Raw genomic sequence first — 20,529 nt, 5'->3', positions numbered from 1 at the left:
ATCATGTTTTATCTAGGGGTCTAGATTTATGCCTGTAGTGCACTGCCATGTAAATAATTTGCATTTACTGAATGAGTATCACTGTTCAAAAATTGAATAAAGAAACAAACTAATTTTTGCCTTTTTTTATTAAAACCACTTTATAGAACATCACATCAGTTACAATGTAGAATCCATGTCACTGGAGAATTTTGATTCAATAAACAGTAAAAAGGTGAGCTGTGAAGACCAAGGACAAGTGCAGCTCACAGGTTTTCTATCCAAGGAATCCCAGAAGATTGCATGGTGTCATTGCCCAGCAGTTGTTCGCAGGACATATGGACTCAACCTCAACAATCCCTCACACTGAGCAGCATGAAGTGACAGTGCAGAGGAAAAACTCCCCTTTAACAAGAAGAAACCTCCAGCAGAACCAGAACCTGGTTCAGTACCAGCAGCCATCTGGGTTTGGAGGAGAGAGAGAGACACAGAACTACCAAAAGTATTTTTTTTTATGTGATTGACTGTTGTTGTAATTCAAGCCCTGAGTGTAGAGCAGGTAAGATATAAAGTTGCATCCTAAATTCATGCAGAGTGTTTAGTTTATGACTTTTTCACCTGGTCATTTCTTGATGAACAGATGGTCTTTTAGGGTTGACCAAGCTGGTACCTTGACTCTGTTCTCTGCAAGATGCTGCAAAAAACAAAATCATATGGAGACAATATTGGACACAAAATATATAACAATTTAGTTAAATGTAGCATTAACTCATAGGTCTTGCTAAAGTAAACCTTGTATTCTGATTCATCACAGCAGCAGTTCAGTTGGATGATGTCAGTAACTGCAGCAAGTGTCTTGCTGACTGAATAATTACATCTTGCATAATCTGAAACAAACACATAAAGACAGAAACAATTTATAAATTAATGTTTGATAAAATCTAAGAATTAATCATTTATTAGATACCAATATGGATATGTCTACCATAAAACTTGTGTGGAGCGAAGTTACATTCAATCAAGATGGTCTGGCATGCTACAACTTTGTAGTTAAGTTCTGGCTACAAGTATACATACCCATCTTGTACATGTTCTTTAACATTATTATTATTATTATCATCATCATCATCCTACCCAATTATCTGTTTCTTTTAATCAGAGTATGCTGTTTTAATGACTTTACAATATCATTTACATTGTGTTCCTTACATTTTCCCCAATTGTATGTTATATTAATCCTATATTTCCGTTTTAATATTTCTAATGTTTGCCTTGTTTTCTTCACTGTCTGGTCTGCCTCTGTCTTGCCTGTATGGATGCATTTACACCTAAATGTCCCCAACAAAGGATGTTTTAATTCACCACTATTCCAGTGAAACACGAGTCTCCCACCTTCCTGCTACCAGTCTGGAGTTTTTGTTCACCAAAGCACACACCAACTTCATACTGACGGACAGATCACTGCCCTTTTGCCGCCTTGTCTGACCGTGTTTTGTGGCTTTGGTTCACTTCGCCTCACTCTTCCCCATTCTTGTCATTAAATCAGGCTGTTCTGCAACCATGGCAGCCATTCACTCTATGGCTTTATTCATGGTGTATTTTACCACTTCACCAAAGGCCGTTTTCGTTTACAACATTATATTTGCAGTGTTCGTCTATCTATCAATATCTGCGGAGTATTTTTTAACGAGTATCCTATTTTCTAAAGCACAGCATGTAAAGGGTAGCTCGGTTAGCAGGATGCTAGCATGTAGCGCTTAGTGAGACACGCCTCAGACGAGTTGAGTCTGTGTACTTTATACGTGAGCAACGGATTTAAATAAAATTAAGGTTTCAAAAGACAAACTTGAAGATAAAAAACAATATACTTACCGGAGAATCGCCAGGGTTTGCCGCTTCCATCTTGCTGCTCCTAAATTCAAAACTGCCTCTGCAGTCAGGCAGGGGAGGCGTGGAAATTGTCTTTGAGTTAGTCAAACGTTTTCCTTAGTTCGAGTAGATGATAAAATAAAAATAAATGGGATTTTAAGTAGGACTAGGCGTTCTGTAATGATCTCTATTTAGGAGAAAAACTTATAGTGTCATCAGAATTCAAGTATTTTTAGACATTGAATTTATGACACTGAATTTTTATCCTCCAAATTTCCCTGCAAAAAATTCACCTGCAAAAATTCACCTGCAAAAATATTCACCTGCAAAAATTCACCTGCAAAAATTCACCTGAAAAAAATTCACCTGCAAAAATTCACCTGAAAAAAATTCACCTGCAAAAAATTCACCTGCAAAAATTCACCTGAAAAAAATTCACCTGCAAAAATTCACCTGAAAAAAATTCGCCTGAAAAAAATTCATCTGCAAAAATTCACCTGAAAAAAATTCACCTGCAAAAATTCGCCTGCAAAAATTCAACTGCAAAAGTGATGAACTTTAATGACCCAAGCCAGAGCAATCAGCACCAGATCGAGTCGAGTGGCTCTCAGCCAATTAAATTACGCTGTTTGATCACATGACACCGTTAGCCAGCAGTGTGTCTCCTAAAAGAGAGCTGTTTAAAGGTGAGTGATTAAGTTTTTCTCCTAAATAGAGATCATTACAGAATGCCTAGTCCTACTTAAAATCCCATTTATTTTTATTATTTTTTTTTATCATCTACTCGAACTAAGGAAAACGTTTGACTAACTCAAAGACAATTTCCACGCCTCCCATGCCTGTCTGCAGAAGGCGTTTTGAATTTAGGAGCGCCAAGATGGCAGCGGCAAACCCTGGCGGCTCTCCGGTGAGTATATATATTTTTTTATCTTCAAGTTTGTCTTTTGAAACCTTAATTTTATTTAAATCCGTTGCTCACGTATAAAGTACACAGACGGGGTCTTTGCTCAACTCGTCTGAGGCGTGTCTCACTAAGCGCTACATGCTAGCATCCTGCTAACCGAGCTACCCTTTACATGCTGTGCTTTAGAAAATAGGATACTCGTTAAAAAAATACTCCGCAGATATTGATAGATAGACGAACACTGCAAATATAATGTTGGAAACGAGAACGGCCTTTGGTGAAGGGGTAAAATACACCATGAATAAAGCCATAGAGTGAATGGCTGCCATGGTTGCAGAACGGCCTGATTTAATGACAAGAATGGGGAAGAGTGAGGTGAAGTGAACCAAAGCCACAAAACACGGTCAGACAAGGCGGCAAAAGGGCAGTGATCTGTCCGTCACTATGAAGTTGGTGTGTGCTTTGGTGAACAAAAACTCCAGACCGGTAGCAGGAAGATGAGAGACTCGTGTTTCACTGGAATAGTGGTGAATTAAAACATCCTTTGTTGGGGACATTTCGGTGTAAATGCATCCATACACGCAAGACAGAGGCAGACCAGACAGTGAAGAAAACAAGGCAAACATTAGAAATATTAAAACGGAAATATAGGATTGAGTTGAGGTCCTTGCAGGCTACCCACAATTTCCCCAAACTGAGCCACCCATTAAGAAATTCATTCTCACTGTTTCATAAACCAAAGGGATTAAATTTGACAATATCAAATTTAATTTTCTGATCTTTTCATAAATGAAACACGCTGCCAGGGAATCTGTTTTCATTTTTTTTCATCCATTCAGAGTATTCGTTGGGAACACTGAACTCAATAATCAGTTCCAGCTTTCTTCATTAAGTTTTGGTTTGGCTTTGTTCTCAAAAACATTTAAATAAAACAGATAAAATAGAAAATAAAGCTTTTTCTCTTGCGAGCTCAATTTTTAAATATACTGTGCTATTAAAACAAAAGATGTAAGAAAAGAATAAATAAAATCCTAACCAGAAAATCAAAATGCTGCAACAAATGGCATGAATTAAAAAATAAACTTTTTTGAAAGAACCATAAGGAAATATGATAAAATAAACATTGGAATCTTATAGCCTAAGAATATTCAGTTAACTAGGTAACTAACCTTGTGTTTTTAACTCACTTTTTGTTGGTGATTTAAAAATTACAAAAATAATTCTACTTTTTCCTCTCCTTTAGGATCTTCTCCTACATCATATTCTTCTGAGACTGCGTTCACGTTTAGAACATTGTCTTGAACACCTTCCCCTGGATCTGGACTTTTTAGATTTCATTTGCACCCAGGAACTAGTTTTTCTACAAGCTTTGTCTGGTCAAGTTCAGGTTTGCCCTGTCCTCTTAGATGCATTATGTAGTTTACATACTCTGATAAACAGAGAAAAGGATAAAATGAATCTACATAGTGCTGTCATTCAGTTTGAGTGGGGACCTACTGGGCGACTAAGAATGGCTCTTTCCCCCCATCATCTTAACAGCCTTCTGGAACTGAACTTGTCCATCCCAGCCATTGCTAAAATTTTGGGAATGTCAAGAAGCACAATATTCAGACGCATGAATGAGTTCAATCTTTCAGTCAAAGCACTCTATAGCAGCCTGTCAGATGAAGAGTTGGACCAATGCATTACAGACATAAAATCCAGGCAGCCTCACGCTGGATACCGGATGGTGAAAGCACTTCTTCAGGCCAGAGGACACAGAGTCCAGTACCAAAGGGTTAGAAGTTCTATGCACCGTGTTGACACAGCTGGTGTTGTGTCAAGGATGTTTTCCTTGGGATGCATTGCTCGACGTGCTTATTCCGTCCCAGGACCACAGTCTCTAATGCATATTGACACAAATCACAAACTGATACGGTAAATTATTTGATCTTTTGAAGTGAAAGATATTCCTGAGAATTTTTTCATCTGCAAATGTTCAGAACTGTATTTTGTTATCTTACTCGTTACTATATTTGCATCTGGACATACATAAATTACATCTTGCATTGCTTACATTTAAACACTTCAAAGTGATAATTCCAAAATTGATAAAAAAAAATTTTGTTTTCCCCATTCAGCTATAACATTGTGATCTTTGGAGGTATTGATGGCTTTTCTCGTAAGGTAAGTTTAGTTTAGTAAGTAAATCAAATGTAATATTTACATGGAAGTTTCCCATTGTTCTTTTTCCTATAAAGATTATGTATCTCGGTGCTGCTTCCAACAATCTGGCATCAACAACACTGGCATTCTTCCGAAAATCAATCGAGAAGTTCGGTTTTCCTCTCAGGTAATAAGTGATGCATTTTATTATGGGTTAGGTATTATCTTACATACCTTTTGTAAGACTACATTTGGATATTTCATTAAAAGTTGTTTAAGATGATTCTAACTTGCCTCAATATATATATCTCTAATTTCAAAGGATTGTTATGGTGACTTGGGGATATTTAAGAATAAAAAAAAATTAATTCAACACCTTTACCAAACACTGCTGTTATGTAATTGGATACAAGGGGTGAGATAGTAATATTTTGCCTCCTTGGCTGTAACTCCCTGACATTACAAGGGTAATCATTTTATGATGTCGGGTTCAGTGTTACACCATGATTTCAAATTCAATATCATCATCAATAAGAATTAGTATTATCATTTCAGAATTGTAGGTAACCACTTTTAAATGCCATAGACTACTTATTTGTTTAATTTGATGTAAATATTTTTGCAAAAATATTCTAAAAATTGTCTCCTTACACAGATCATAATGATACAAGATGGCACTTGCGTAATTTTCAACAAATACAATAAATCTAAGTAATTACTACTAACCTGTGAAATCCTGAAAAATGTTTTAACAGCTGTGTTAAATTACACTTCATACTGACACATGCTGGAAAGTGCATTCATGAGACAATTTTTCTGATGCATTCAAGAGCAGTAGCAATGAAAGATTTTAAGGATTCTTTTACAATTTGTTTTTCAAACTTTGCTTAAGGCATATACTGTTCTTTATTATCAGATCTAATTTTTTTTTTAAAGCTTCGAATGTTTTGGGGTACGATTCTTTGTTTTCAGGGTTCGTGGCGACCACGGAGGGGAAAATGTGGAGGTTGCACGGCTGATGTTTACTGTTCGTGGCACAGGAAGAGGCAGTTTCATTTCAGGAAAGAGTGTGCACAATCAAAGGTTTGTTCTCATAAAATACTGTCCACCTCAAATGTTCCTGACATAAGATGGAAGGTGTTGCATCTTTATTTCCATTAATTAAAAATACATACATTTAAAGGGTATAGTTTTATGAAAGTTTTACAGTAAAATGTCTTTAGAAAACAGTGCCCTATCCAGCATGATACACTTTGTGATATGTATCAGGTGTTCCTTTTTTTTTTGGCAGTTTTTGTTGTTTTTTCTTTCAATTTCCATTACTTACCCCTCAAGGAAGAAAATATTGGACAGGTCCAGCAAACCCCAAAGAGCCTTCAGGAATGTGCCCTATTTTTTTAGTTATTCACGCACCTTTTCCAGTCTGTTCCTTCCTTCCATGAATGTTCATTCTGTGTTAATGGTCTGGTTGTCATCTCATGTTGCCACTGATCATTACAACCCTTTTGGCACCTTTTAAGTGATATGCCTGGGTCCTTCCTACATGCCCTGGTAATGTATTATTACTGTTGTCATGCACACATTTCATGTCGGGGTAGAAACAAGCAGGGAATTTCTCATACACACCAAGAAAAGCCATACCTAATTAAATATTTTTTATATATTATTTCAGAATAGAGCGACTGTGGAGAGACCTCTGGGTGGCCGTTACATGCATTTACTACGATGTTCTTCACAACCTTGAGGAAGAGGGCCTTCTTGACATTTCAAATGTTGCACACCTCTTTTGCTGCCATTACGTCTTTCTTCCTCGACTGGAGGATGATTTGAATACATTTTGCAGTGGATGGGACAACCATCCACTGCGAACAGAAAACAACATGAGTCCCAACCAGCTGTGGGAGTTGGGTCACAGATATCACCCTGTTCCTGTTCCAGAAAACACACAGGTAAAGGTGCACATTTTTAGTACTCATTGATTCCTATATACAATTATTCTTTCCTAATTTTGCTTGTTCGTTGCAGGGCTTCCAGATTCCAGACATTGACTGGGAGGACAGTGGCCTATCTTGCCATAACCATTCAAGCATTGTTGTTCCGAACACTGACTGTCCATTGACAGAAGAACAAATGACAACTTTACAGGGCGTTGTTAATCCAAGAGCGGCATCCCAGTTCTTTGGTGCGGACATCTACATTATGGCTGTTCAGTTTTGTCAGCAATTCATTTAGCATAGGAAAGCTACATACAGTTGCAGGAAAGTTTGTGAATCTTGTTGAATTTCATTAATTTCTGCACAATTTGGTCATGAAATGTAATCGGATCTTCATCACGGGCATCTGGACAATCAGTCTGCTTAAACTAAACCAACTCAAAGAATTTTCATGGTGTTTTCATTAACATAATTGTGTATAAGCAGTTCTGATTATTGTGACTTTGGTCATGAAATGGGATCTGATCTTCAAATTGTGCTGAAATCTATGAGATTACACAGGGTTCACCAACTGTTTGAAGCTATAAACTTTGCTATAAGTAGGAATTTTTAGTAAAGCTTCGTAATGTAAATACTGAAGAATTAGGAGAGGGAACTTAAAAATATAGATTCACTCAGAAAACTAAATAGAAACTGCTTGTCAGTTTGAATGTTATGTTGTAAAGCAATATTTGACTGAAGGCTGATGGTTGGAATGTTTCAAAATTAAAACAACAATGTAAGTCAATCTTGTCCTTTTATTTTGATCAAGATGCATGCAAGATGTCATTGACAAGGTAAACTTTCAAGACATTAACAGTTTTAAAAACTACTTAAAGGCATTTTCAACCGAGAACTGAACCAATGTTGCCTGCACAGAGTAAATGGCATCAGAGAGGCCCAGTAGATGTGAACATTTATATTCCAAATCTTAAACAGAGACTTGTACAACACTACCTTGCATTATGGGAATGACTCAAATGAGTCCAAACCCTGAGTGGCAGGTTTCAGAGCAGGCAATGAGGTCTTCCTTAAAAGTTAAATAGTCCTTGTAGTGGTATGGAATGCGCAAGGTCTCATAGCAGGTGGCAGCAGTTGGATGTCTGCCATCCACTAGCTCCACTGTGAGACTTTTTGGCACAATCTCCCATCCAGTCCAGAATTTTAGGACATTTTTCAGCTCACTTGGTGTTGCTGTGAAGAAAAAAATGAGGTTTAACAACCTTGAAAAAAATCCAACCAATATATTTTTAACATTGCAATAATATTGGTATTCTACGGAGCCCCGCAGGGGACACGGGAGAAAAAAAAATTAAGACGGACTTTTGCGAGATCTCGCAAAACAAACTCGGGATCTCGCAAATGTTTTAGCCGCATTCTTCAGAGGCCGCCAGCTCGAAGCCGACCGGGAGGTCGAGGCACGATGTGCCGGGAAAGCGGTGTTCCTCCCGGCTGTAGTAGGTCTCGACCTCCCGTTAGCTTCGAGCTAGTGGGTGTCACATCTCCAAAAGCGTCGGAGCACTTTTGCAAATATGTGATGTCTTGTAAACCGAGCAGGTATCTGACATTTACACCACTACATTCACGCCTCAAAATATCTTAAAGGTGTATTTTGTGACCCAGAAAGAGTAATATTACAACTAAGTAGCTGCCGCCATTGTTGGAATTCAACTTTTGCGAGATCCCGAGTTTGTTTTGCGAGATCTCGCAAAAGTCCGTCTTAATTTTTTTTCCCTCCCATGTCCCCTGCGGGGCTCCGTAGTATTCCCCTCCTGCAAAATGGCAAACCTACCATTTAGAATAAAATGCCTCATGTAGCCTGTGATTCGGCATTTATTTTCAAGAGGACAGTCATCATCTTCATCTTCTGGCCACACGATCCGCTGAAGAAGGACCTGTAACAGAACAAAGTATACCCTTAAAAATACTGCTGCACATTTTTCAGATTTCCATGGATTTTGTCTGTTCTTGTTTTGGGTAGTTCCCTTCCCTATAGCCATATTTCACCTGTTCTTAGCTCACTATCACCCACTTAGCCTTATGGTCCATGACTTGATTTCTTGAATAAATTTCTATAATAATCCATGTTTTGTGCTTTTTGTGTTCACTTGGATCCCCAAACCTCTACATAGTTTTGACTGTATCTTAAAAGAAGAAACTGTCTCAAACAAAAAATGAAAATAGAAATCAATTTTTTTTTTTCAAATTCAAACAACATTAATGGCTAAATATATAATTAGAAAATGTGTATTACCAAATAATTACTAATGTATTTTAGTCATGTCTTTTTCAAATCTACAAAATCGTTTTCTATATGTAAATCAGGCTTTGAGCAGTTTTATTTTTACAGGACTAAAGAAAAACTGCTGTAAAGATGTATGGTCCACAAGAATATGTTCATTTTTAGTATTTGTGCATTTTATTTGTAAAAATGAATACAGCTTTGTTATGGTAAGTTTATTATTTGATACATAATTCTTGGTAAATGCCAAATTAAAATTGCAATTTTTTCACTTTGTAGAATGACTCAAGTCTTCATAGTTTGCTTTGGACTACATTTTCTACAACACAGTAAAATGTTATTAATGAATACAGTATTTAGGAACACAAAATTTACCTCAGGATTCACAGCAGCCAACTCTTGTGGAAAGAGTAAGGGCACCGTGTCAGGTCGCTGGGTCAGCAGGGTCCACATATGGGTTTCTTTAAGTCCCCTTCTCAGCTGTTTTATCGACCTCGTCACTCTTCCAATGACCTAAGGAAAAACGTTAACTAAACAGTAACACAGAAATATTTTACTTACTTTTCAATTTACTCACAGAATGGAGTAATAATTTCTCAAACAGCCATCTCCTGTTGTTCTCTGTCAAGGGGGGGAGGTCCCATGCATATGCCAGATCCTGAACACGTTTTCTCTCTTCATCCGACAGCTTGGATTGCCCTTCAAGCTGTAACCCATAAGACAGTAATTCAGACAGAAACAAGAACTATAAATTCCTAATTCCTCATACATAAAAAAAAAAAAAAAAAAAAAAAAGACAAGTTAAAAGTCTCAGACCATGTCTCAATGGCAGAGTTTTTGATCTAGAACAATTTTAAAGGATTAGTCTAGGTTAGACATGTTTATAACTCACACGGGGCAATGTATAAACGTTCCCTCATTTAAACATAAAAACCTACAAGCTGAATTGTCCCTCTCAGGTCTAGATCTGGACAGTCCTCGGGTGTAACGGTGGCAGTTTCAGGACTACCACCAAGTAGGACATGCACAACGGCTGGGCTAAGTCCAGATAGGCATGGGCCTCCATGAAGAAAGGAGTGCCCTACCATCCTCCCTGCCATAAGGAACATATCACTCTCCACAAGAAAGTGAGCTGCTGATGGTATGTAATGGCCTGGCTCTCCCTCAAAAAGTGGAGTAACATTAGAGTTTGCTATGAGATAAATGAAAAGAAAGAAAAAAAAAAAGAAGATTACTTACACACAATACAGAGGTTTTCACAAAATAAAGAGACAATTAACTTGTGAAAAGTTATACAATATAATGATCATCAAACATAGGTACGGTCAACCAAAACAAACTAACCAAAATTGATGCAAAAACCAGACATCAGCTTCTCCATGCATGTTGATAAGAAAAAACGTATTACTCCTTGTCCGATAGCTGTATCCCCTGTTAGATCACCAAAATAAAATAATGAATACAAATAATTCTTTCAAGATATATTTATGTATCATTTTCAGAAAATTTACCCTCAAGCCTGCACTCCAAGGGACGTGCCCATTCAACATTGGGTCTCTTGTAGAATGAGATGAGGGCCATGTCCTGATCAGCTACACTTTGTCTGATGTCCATTGTGAGACGTAATGGGCTCTCCATTTCATGCATGTCCAAAGCATTCTTTGCACATTCATATTTGGCCTTTGAAGAGTCCAAAACAGTTAACCAGCCTAAAAGAAAATAGAAGTGATTATAATTGGATATAGTCTGTATATCACGTTCTATCTAGATACTATTACAAGAAGATTATGTTTTATCCTTTGAAGGATTGTCTAAAGTAGTTTGAATATGAGGCTATCAAAAATAAGAAATCCATTGAATGGATACAAACTAATGGTTTGATTTCCGGGAATTGTTCACATTAGCTGTTGATTGTTACTAATCAACACCTTCCTTACATAACCTGTGACTAAATGATTGACCTACCATCCCTGACTTCACAAGTAGTTCCAGATGGTCCTGGCATATCTGCTAGCCCTTCCTCAATTATTGTATCTTCATGCCCCTTTTCATTTCGTGAGCTACTATCAAAATATGTTGTTAAATTTCATTCAAGGCTTAAATCCAATGACAATAAAAATTGCAATTTTTGTTGCTAAATACCTTTCTCCACATGAAGAGGCATGCAGCTCAATGAGGTCAGAGTGAAACATATCTGTGCAGACAGGACACTGCTGCAATGGTGCTGTTGTGCAATAAATTATAAAGGACAAAGTTTATTTTTATAACATTTAATTTTTCCTTCTAGCTAGCTCTTAACACTTTATGCTTTTGGGTAATATGTTAGTATGAAATTGTCAAAAAACCTACATTCCTTTTCTGTAGGTTCATCACCATCTAAATTCACCACAGTACTTTCACTGGGAGTTTCCAAAGGAGGACAGGATTTTAGGTGTTCTGACAGAAGTTGCAGTGGAACACCTATGCCACACTTCTGGCATTTTGCTTTTGGCATGCATCTGAAGGACTCATCGCTTAGTGGTACAGGGTCATTGCTAAGTTCCTCTTGAATAGGAGCAATATATACATTTTTACCCCCACGACTGGCAGCCTTTAGGATTGTCCCTGTATAGCCAATATCAGCTGGAGGAACCAGAGAGTTTTTGGGTTCCCCAACCACCTGTATAAAAGCAAATTGCAGCAGATTATTCTGATCATGAAATATATCCAATGCCTCAAGAAAAGTAAAAAAGAAAAGTATCTTCAAAACTACTCAGAATTAGGAATTCACAACATGCGGTGAAAAGGAACTTGTCTTAAAAGTACTTATTAAACAGCAGGATCAGTTTCTAGTTTAATTATACACAGTGCAGAATTCATACACACCCCCAGGTTTGAACAGCAGCCAGCCACCTGTTACCTCCTTCAGTTTGGGAAACAAATCATTCAGGGCGTCCCTTAACTGAAAGCAATAATACAAATACAATCTCTGAGTCCAAAGAAATTACACATTTAACATTAATTATACCCCTGTATATACTAAGAAACGGTAAAAGAAGCATGCATTTACAGTGCAAACTGGATATAATAAAAAAATCTTTTTCAATCCAAAATTTACAGTTACATTTTCATGATTAATGATGAATATCCAATAATAATATTATTTTTTGTAAATGCCACCTGTGACCTGCAGTGATGGTCACCTTCAATAACACTTTTATTAAGCGAAAACTTCTCAGTTTTGATCAGTGAATAAAAAGAATAAGTTTATACCTCTTCATGTGTTGTGCTCTCATCAAGATGTGCTGTTCTTTGACCCATCCCTGCCTATATATATATATATATATATATATATATATATATATATATATATATATATATATATATATATATATATATATATATATATATATATACACACACACACACACACACACATATATACACACACACACATATATACACACACACACATATATACATATACACATATACATAGATATATCTCAATTTAGTTGAATGTAGGATTAACTCATAAGTCTTGCTAAAGTACCTTGTATTCTGATTCATCGCAGCAGCAACAGCAGGAGTTTGGTTGGATGATGTTAGCAACTGCAGCAAGTGTCTTGCTGACCGAATAATTTCATCCTGCATAATCTGAAACAAACACATAAAGACAGAAACAATTTATAAATTAACGTTCGATAAAATCTAAGAATGTATCATTTATTAGATAACAATATGAATATGTCTAACAAAAAACTTGTGTGGAGCAAAGTTACATTCAATCAAGATGGTCTGGCATGCTACAACTTTATAGTTGTTAAATTCTGGATACAAGTATACATACCCATCTTGTACGTGTTTATTATTATTATTATTATAATTATTATTATTATCCTACCCAATTACATGTTTCTTTTAATCAGAGTATGCTGTTTTAATGACTTTACAATATCATTTACATTGCGTTCCTTACATTTTCCCAAATTGTATGTTATATTAATCCTATATTTCCGTTTTAATATTTCTAATGTTTGCCTTGTCTCAGAAGAATATGATGTAGGAGAAGATCCTAAAGGAGAGGAAAAAGTAGAATTATTTTTGTAATTTTTAAATCACCAACAAAAAGTGAGTTAAAAACACAAGGTTAGTTACCTAGTTAACTGAATATTCTTAGGCTATAAGATTCCAATGTTTATTTTATCATATTTCCTTATGGTTCTTTCAAAAAAGTTTATTTTTTAATTCATGCCATTTGTTGCAGCATTTTGATTTTCTGGTTAGGATTTTATTTATTCTTTTCTTACATCTTTTGTTTTAATAGCACAGTATATTTAAAAATTGAGCTCGCAAGAGAAAAAGCTTTATTTTCTATTTTATCTGTTTTATTTAAATGTTTTTGAGAACAAAGCCAAACCAAAACTTAATGAAGAAAGCTGGAACTGATTATTGAGTTCAGTGTTCCCAACGAATACTCTGAATGGATGAAAAAAAATGAAAACAGATTCCCTGGCAGCGTGTTTCATTTATGAAAAGATCAGAAAATTAAATTTGATATTGTCAAATTTAATCCCTTTGGTTTATGAAACAGTGAGAATGAATTTCTTAATGGGTGGCTCAGTTTGGGGAAATTGTGGGTAGCCTGCAAGGACCTCAACTCAATCCTATATTTCCGTTTTAATATTTCTAATGTTTGCCTTGTTTTCTTCACTGTCTGGTCTGCCTCTGTCTTGCGTGTATGGATGCATTTACACCGAAATGTCCCCAACAAAGGATGTTTTAATTCACCACTATTCCAGTGAAACACGAGTCTCTCATCTTCCTGCTACCGGTCTGGAGTTTTTGTTCACCAAAGCACACACCAACTTCATAGTGACGGACAGATCACTGCCCTTTTGCCGCCTTGTCTGACCGTGTTTTGTGGCTTTGGTTCACTTCACCTCACTCTTCCCCATTCTTGTCATTAAATCAGGCCGTTCTGCAACCATGGCAGCCATTCACTCTATGGCTTTATTCATGGTGTATTTTACCCCTTCACCAAAGGCCGTTCTCGTTTCCAACATTATATTTGCAGTGTTCGTCTATCTATCAATATCTGCGGAGTATTTTTTTAACGAGTATCCTATTTTCTAAAGCACAGCATGTAAAGGGTAGCTCGGTTAGCAGGATGCTAGCATGTAGCGCTTAGTGAGACACGCCTCAGACGAGTTGAGCAAAGACCCCGTCTGTGTACTTTATACGTGAGCAACGGATTTAAATAAAATTAAGGTTTCAAAAGACAAACTTGAAGATAAAAAAATATATATACTCACCGGAGAGCCGCCAGGGTTTGCCGCTGCCATCTTGGCGCTCCTAAATTCAAAACGCCTTCTGCAGACAGGCATGGGAGGCGTGGAAATTGTCTTTGAGTTAGTCAAACGTTTTCCTTAGTTCGAGTAGATGATAAAAAAAAAAATAAATAAATAAATGGGATTTTAAGTAGGACTAGGCGTTCTGTAATGATCTCTATTTAGGAGAAAAACTTAATCACTCACCTTTAAACAGCTCTCTTTTAGGAGACACACTGCTGGCTAACGGTGTCATGTGATCAAACAGCGTAAATTTAATTGGCTGAGAGCCACTCGACTCGATCTGGTGCTGATTGCTCTGGCTTGGGTCATTAAAGTTCATCACTTTTGCAGTTGAATTTTTGCAGGCGAATTTTTGCAGGTGAATTTTTTTCAGGTGAATTTTTGCAGATGAATTTTTTTCAGGCGAATTTTTTTCAGGTGAATTTTTGCAGGTGAATTTTTTTCAGGTGAATTTTTTGCAGGTGAATTTTTTTCAGGTGAATTTTTGCAGGTGAATTTTTTTCAGGTGAATTTTCGCAGGTGAATTTTTTGCAGGTGAATTTTTGCAGGTGAATTTTTGCAGGTGAATTTTTGCAGGTGAATATTTTTGCAGGTGAATTTTTGCAGGTGAATTTTTTGCAGGTGAATTTTTGCAGGTGAATATTTTTGCAGGGAAATTTGGAGGATAAAAATTCAGTGTCATAAATTCAATGTCTAAAAATACTTGAATTCTGATGACACTATATTTCTTCCATAAAAACTTAATCACTCACCTCTAAACAGCTCTCTTTTAGGAGACAAACTGCTGGCTAACGGTGTCATGTGATCAAACAGCGTAATTTAATTGGCCGAGAGCCACTCGACTCGATCTGGTGCTGATTGCTCTGGCTTGGGTCATTAAAGTTCATCACTTTTGCAGTTGAATTTTTGCAGGTGAATTTTTTGCAGGTGAATTTTTTTCAGGTGAATTTTTTTCAGGTGAATTTTTGCAGGTGAATTTTTTGCAGGTGAATTTTTGCAGGTGAATATTTTTGCAGGGACATTTGGAGGATAAAAATTCAGTGTCATAAATTCAATGTCTAAAAATACTTGAATTCTGATGATACTATATTTCTTCCATAGAACAGAGCCAGAGGGGGAGAGAGAGAGAAAGAGAGCCAGGGACAACAACATCACATTAGAAAGGTATAGTAATCATCCACAGATATTTTCGGTTGCAGATGATAAAGGATTCAGAAAGTTTATTCATGTGGGCCCATATGACAGAGAATATGCATCTTCTTTATGTTTTCATATTTTAATTTATATTTAATTGTGTTGTGGTTTGCAGTGTTTTGTGTTGTTTTCACTTTCAATTTGTAAAAGGAAAAAGCTGAAAATTTAAATAGTTAAAAGTTGAAATGTGAATAGTTGATTTTTGTATTATATGATTTATTTATTACATTTTATGTGGAGTGAATAAATAAAAGTATATTTATGGTGGCCCCTAGAGACGAAGCACATCTAAACTTCAAATCAAGTACGAACTCTGAAGCATGTACAAACTCCAAAACACGTAAAAACACGTACAAACTCCAAAACACGTAAAAACTCATAAGCACCAATGGCGTGTCCAGCGGGGTGGCCTGGGGGGGGGCACAGGCCACCCCCCAAACCAGACTGGCCACCCCAGGTGCCACCCCAAAGGCAAAACAATAAAATTCAATCAAATATCAAATGTCCGATTATGTTTTCACGGTGACGCTCAGATATCCGAGTGTAAGTGAATGCAGCATCGCTTCTGCGCTATGCGCATCACGTTAGCAAAGGTAGGAGAGCCAAGCCGAAAGATGGCACTGCAGGAAACAATTTTTCGGTGAAAGAAAATGAGGACAGAATAAATGTCCCGGTAAGTAATATTAAGTTTGTTGAGTTTAGTAAACTTCGGTGAAATTAGAATACCAAGGAAAAAAATAACACTTAAAGAATTATTGCAGCTGTGGAATATTTCAGACAGTATGCTACTGAGGGCAGCTAACATAAGAGTTATGAGTTATAAGATATAATCTAAGTCGTAACATTGCTGTATGGAGCTGCAGATTTGGTTGCAGGTTAACATAGCTGGACTGGCCATCGGGCATACCGGGCATATGCCCAGTGACTTATTTTTTATTTTTTTTGTAATGGCATGAACAATGAGAGGTGGTGGATTGGCCAGATGCAGGTCGATGTGTAGAAATAGCTCCGTTGTTTGGTGGTGGCTATGACGGGGCTTCCACAGAGGCAGCAGGTGGATGAGGGAAGGGGAGGCAGGAGGAGAGACCCGAAGCAGCCGCCAGTCCGAGTGTCAGGTGAACTGAACTTCAGGTAAGAAGTTATGACCTGCAGTCTATCTGGGTCAGATATAAACCAAGTTTAGGTGGAGTTTATTTTCATGTTGCTGACTTTTTACTGTCAGTTGCAATAACTCATACTGCGTTCTAGCCAGTTTGACGGAGTTTTTATACAGCTGGGTGGGTGCTATGATGTTACTGATAGTGAACTTTATTTTAATCATAAGGTTAGTAGAGTTGCCAACGGCTCCTTAAAAAAATGGAATGGTCCCTCATTCAGAGAAAATATTACGCGTTTCGTATCGAGCTGAGAAGAGACGCAGTTTGTCCCGGACTTTAGCTAGAATGGAAAAAAGACACAAAGCTGGATTTATTCTGTCTTTATGCTGCACAGCTGCCTCTTCTTCTCTCATTCTCTCCCCCTCCCTCTCCTGTTGCTACTTCAATCATGAAACTGATCAATGATCAGCTGATCGGCTTTTCTCTCTTGTTTGTTTATCGCCCACTTTGCGCCAGAAAGAGGAAACCAGCGGATATTGCGCTAAACAACAGCAGCACGTTTAAGCTTGATCAGCTGTTGTTAGAATGTATTTAATATTAATTTCTAGTATCAGCTGATGTTTGCTGGAGCCACAGCTGTAAAGCTGCTGGTCATGATGTCTGTTTAGATATGTGGTGAGAGGGAAACATGAAGATGAAACCAGGAGATGTCCTTACTGAATCATCAGAGCTGAACAGGTGATGGAGAAACAGGTTTACCTTTTAGGTGACATGAATGAGTTGAAGGGAAGTTATGAACTGTTTCTGAGAGACAAATAACACCAGGATCCTTTTTTATGTAGCTGACAGCTGGTAACTGTGCAGGGGCGGGTCTAGCAAAGTGTTGCTGGGGGGCAGGTAGGGCATTAACAGGGAAAGGTGGGCACAAAGAAATACTTTTCTTTCTTATTCTCATTTAAAATACCTAGTTTTTATTAAATAATTATCTAAATCTTACAACCAAAGTTTTTATCTGACGTAAAATGTATAGAAATCATACATATACCAACAAGACTGTACATCACTGTCACAACAGCATTTGTTTTCATTCAAAGGTTTTATGGCTTTAATACCTGGTGGGTCGGTCTGTAGTAAAAATGCCCAATTTTTTTGTCCCAGTCCAGCCCTGCAGGTTAATACTGGCAGTGTCACCATGCCAGCTGACTGTATTTTATCATCAGCCAGTGTTGTTCTTTATCAATATTACCAAAGTTTACCATAAGGCAGCATAGAAAGTATTTACTTGCTTTCAGGTTTTATTCAAATGTTAGTCTTTTCAGTTGTTTCCCCACTTTTTTCCTGTTTCAAAATCAAACACCAGTTTGTGAGAAGATTATCTTCTTTTTTTAACAGGCAGATAAAGTTTTGCATTGGCATTGGCTAATTTGTCAATTGTTTGTTACAAATGTTCGTATTTTAATTTTCAAAAATGTTTTTGCCCAAAACATATGTGCACTATATGTCAGTAAAAATACTATGCAAATATTGATGTCCTTGAATGCTGAGTAAACACTGACAAAGCACTGATTGTATCTCTTGTACTTTATCAACGCAGTATCTCAAAACTTTGCACCGTAGTGGTTAAAATCTCATTCTAATAAGAGTTAAAAGTGCATTTGGTTATTAGGTTTATAGGATTATTGAATTATGGTTAACGGTTGGTAGAATTTTTTTTTTAAACATTATCTGCCAATTAAATCTGCCACCCTTCTCCAAATCTGTGCCCCTACCTGGCCCCCCCAACAAAAATTTTCTAGACACGCCACTGATAAGCACGTAAAAACTTAGAAGCATATAAAAACTCAAAACACGTACAAAAGACAACAGAAGTGCTCCAGGATGCTGGGCGCAGTGTTGAGCTTTTGTTATCTTGTGGCTACACAATCCAGCAAGTACCAACGACCGGATTTGATGTGTGGTAGTAACAGGTAAATGAACTTTTTTTTTTTTAATTATTTGAATATATATGAGTGCTTGTGTATGAATACACAAACAATACATACATGCTTTCAGTTGTGTAATTTAAGTGATCTAGTAGCTCTGCTTTGGAAGTTCAGTTCATGCTAGAAATGTGTTTTGGAGTTTGTACGTGTTTTGTCTCTAGGTGCCACCGAATATATTTATATATAAACATATATAAATAAAACCACTTGTTTTACATTAGTAATTCCTTTTGTGCATAATTTTATATTATTGTTAATAATAAATTAATTAAAGCAACAAAACAATCTGAAGAGCCGGTTCGGAGCCGAAAGAGCCGGCTCTTTTTACTTTCACCTGAACCTGGGGGCGGACCTTCTGCTGGCTAAGGGCCTTTCATTTTCGGCAATTAAGGTTTATTTAGCAGCTATATCTGCTTGTCATATTGGGTTTGACAGGGTGACACCAGGTGCACATCTCCTCGCCATATGTTTTCTGAAAGGGGTTCGACGGCTGAGACCCGTGCTTAAGTCCAGTGTCCCTGCTTGGAACTTCTCTTTGGTGCTGGAGGCCCTTTGTAGCCCCCCGTTTGAACCCATTGAGTCTGGATATGAAATTTCTTTCATATAAGACTGCATTACTTCTCGCTTTGGCTTTGGCAAAGCGAGTGGGTGACCTTCATGCGCTGTCTGTGCATCCCTCCTGCACACAGTTCTCTCCTGATGGTCACAAGGTCGTATTGCGTCCAAATGCTGCCTATTTTCCCAAGATCATGCCTGCGTCTTATAGCTCAATGGAGTTTGAGTTGCTGAGCTTTTGCATCTGAGGAGCAGAGGAGGATGCATTCTCTTTGTCCAGTGCGTGTGCTACGCACCTACATTGAGCGCACTCAGAATGTGTGTTTATGTGACCAGCTGTTTGTCTGCTTCGCTAATCCAAATAGAGGTAGAGCTCTGTCCAAATAGAGGCTGTCCCACTGGATTATAGAAGCTATCTCACTGGCATACGGCACCAGAGGTCTTGCTTTGCCCCACGGGGTGAGAGCTCATTCCACCAGGGGGATGGCAACCTCATGGGCTCTTTTTAAAGAGGTGCCTGTAGCTGATATTTGTGCAGCAGCTAGTTGGGCATCACCGCACACGTTTATGCGGTTTTATCGGTTATACGTTACAGCCCCTTCGGTGGCTCATGCTGTCCTTTCTGCTGGGTCTACCACTCACTAAGGATGTGGTGGTCCAATTCCGGTTCGGTGGCTGCTCTGTGGGGCGTGTATATATGTCCCATACTTATGTGTTGTACCGAGTGAATCGACTGAAAGAGAACGAATAGTTATGTCTATAACTTCTGTTCCCTGAAGGAGAGGAACGAGGTAAAACACAAGGTGGCCCCACTGAGCAGTTTGGCTCGGTGAAGAGCGGCTATCGAGCTGAAGGATGACTGTGATGACAGCGGCTATATGTGCAGGCGGGGCCGTGCACGTGTCATCACACGTCATCTGCCTTAAAGGCGTGAATAAAGGTTTCGTCAGGCAGGACACGCGAGGGCGTGATATCCTATACTTATGTGTTGTACCTCGTTCCTCTCCTTCAGGGAACAGAAGTTATAGACATAACTATTCGTCTTGTACAGTAGAGCGGAACATTACATTTACTCTCAGCGGAATTCACGGAGAAGGCATACAAGTTCATGCACTGCACTGGCCTGCACCACGATTAGTATAAGGTAAGAATGAATTTTCTTCTATTCGTTATTTCCAGTACAGTAAAAAAACTCGTTAATATACAGTTTCGGACAAAATGTGGGAGCCCGAAATTTTGTCTACTTTCATCTTACA

The 20,529-nt window shown here is 37.7% G+C and overlaps 2 protein-coding genes and 2 long non-coding RNA genes across 8 annotated transcripts; 1 reads left to right on the top strand and 3 right to left on the bottom strand.

The window, feature by feature from the left end:
- Positions 1 to 110: 110 nt before the first annotated feature.
- LOC146653050 (uncharacterized) lies at positions 111 to 15,286 on the bottom strand. Of its 3 annotated transcripts, none has more exons than XR_014907667.1 (4): positions 1,852 to 2,049; positions 772 to 866; positions 598 to 663; positions 111 to 441 (listed from the first exon to the last, which is right to left on the bottom strand). It is a non-coding gene; the product is annotated as an uncharacterized LOC146653050 (long non-coding RNA). The 3 variants fall into 3 exon arrangements; XR_014907668.1 differs by lacking the exon at positions 111 to 441 and adding an exon at positions 15,198 to 15,286 and having other exon boundaries at positions 464 to 663; positions 1,852 to 1,909; XR_014907666.1 differs by lacking the exon at positions 111 to 441 and having other exon boundaries at positions 469 to 663.
- On the top strand, positions 2,189 to 7,140 carry LOC146653053 (uncharacterized). The gene is made up of 7 exons (XM_085382799.1): positions 2,189 to 2,755; positions 3,996 to 4,669; positions 4,873 to 4,918; positions 4,993 to 5,084; positions 5,870 to 5,980; positions 6,570 to 6,846; positions 6,923 to 7,140. Exons 1-7 carry the CDS (start codon positions 2,684 to 2,686, stop codon positions 7,127 to 7,129), a joined length of 1,479 nt encoding a protein of 492 aa, XP_085238925.1. The 5' UTR covers positions 2,189 to 2,683; the 3' UTR covers positions 7,130 to 7,140.
- On the bottom strand, positions 7,813 to 11,733 carry LOC146653052 (G2/M phase-specific E3 ubiquitin-protein ligase-like). Of its 3 annotated transcripts, none has more exons than XM_085382800.1 (10): positions 11,462 to 11,733; positions 11,255 to 11,336; positions 11,078 to 11,175; positions 10,624 to 10,821; positions 10,457 to 10,543; positions 10,051 to 10,304; positions 9,690 to 9,818; positions 9,488 to 9,625; positions 8,663 to 8,765; positions 7,813 to 8,064 (listed from the first exon to the last, which is right to left on the bottom strand). In XM_085382800.1, exons 1-10 carry the CDS (start codon positions 11,604 to 11,606, stop codon positions 7,847 to 7,849), a joined length of 1,452 nt encoding a protein of 483 aa, XP_085238926.1. In that variant the 5' UTR covers positions 11,607 to 11,733; the 3' UTR covers positions 7,813 to 7,846. The 3 variants fall into 3 exon arrangements, with proteins under 3 accessions (XP_085238926.1, XP_085238927.1, XP_085238928.1); XM_085382801.1 differs by having other exon boundaries at positions 11,078 to 11,172; XM_085382802.1 differs by lacking the exon at positions 11,078 to 11,175 and having other exon boundaries at positions 11,462 to 11,630.
- Positions 11,781 to 14,515, bottom strand: LOC146653051 (uncharacterized). Its single transcript, XR_014907655.1, has 4 exons — positions 14,407 to 14,515; positions 12,645 to 12,748; positions 12,365 to 12,414; positions 11,781 to 12,053 (listed from the first exon to the last, which is right to left on the bottom strand). It is a non-coding gene; the product is annotated as an uncharacterized LOC146653051 (long non-coding RNA).
- Positions 15,287 to 20,529: the final 5,243 nt, after the last annotated feature.

Source organism: Rhamphochromis longiceps, linkage group LG15 (assembly GCF_057381845.1).
Source record: "Rhamphochromis longiceps isolate RC_006_pf linkage group LG15, R_longiceps_female_GT1.1, whole genome shotgun sequence".
NCBI lineage: Eukaryota > Metazoa > Chordata > Actinopteri > Cichliformes > Cichlidae > Rhamphochromis > Rhamphochromis longiceps.
This window is presented reverse-complemented; position numbering and strand designations above follow the sequence as displayed.

Coding starts and splice junctions, on each gene's coding strand:
- LOC146653052 (XM_085382800.1), bottom strand. CDS start 11,606: ATGCCAAAAGCAAAATGCCAGAAGTGTGGCATAGGTGTTCCACTGCAA. Junction 11,337..11,461: donor TGAACCTACAGAAAAGGAAT/GTAGGTTTTTTG, acceptor ATTGCACAACAG/CACCATTGCAGCAGTGTCCT. Junction 11,176..11,254: donor GCCTCTTCATGTGGAGAAAG/GTATTTAGCAAC, acceptor ATATTTTGATAG/TAGCTCACGAAATGAAAAGG.
- LOC146653053 (XM_085382799.1), top strand. CDS start 2,684: ATGCCTGTCTGCAGAAGGCGTTTTGAATTTAGGAGCGCCAAGATGGCA. Junction 2,756..3,995: donor CAAACCCTGGCGGCTCTCCG/GTGAGTATATAT, acceptor CCTCTCCTTTAG/GATCTTCTCCTACATCATAT. Junction 6,847..6,922: donor CTGTTCCAGAAAACACACAG/GTAAAGGTGCAC, acceptor TGTTCGTTGCAG/GGCTTCCAGATTCCAGACAT.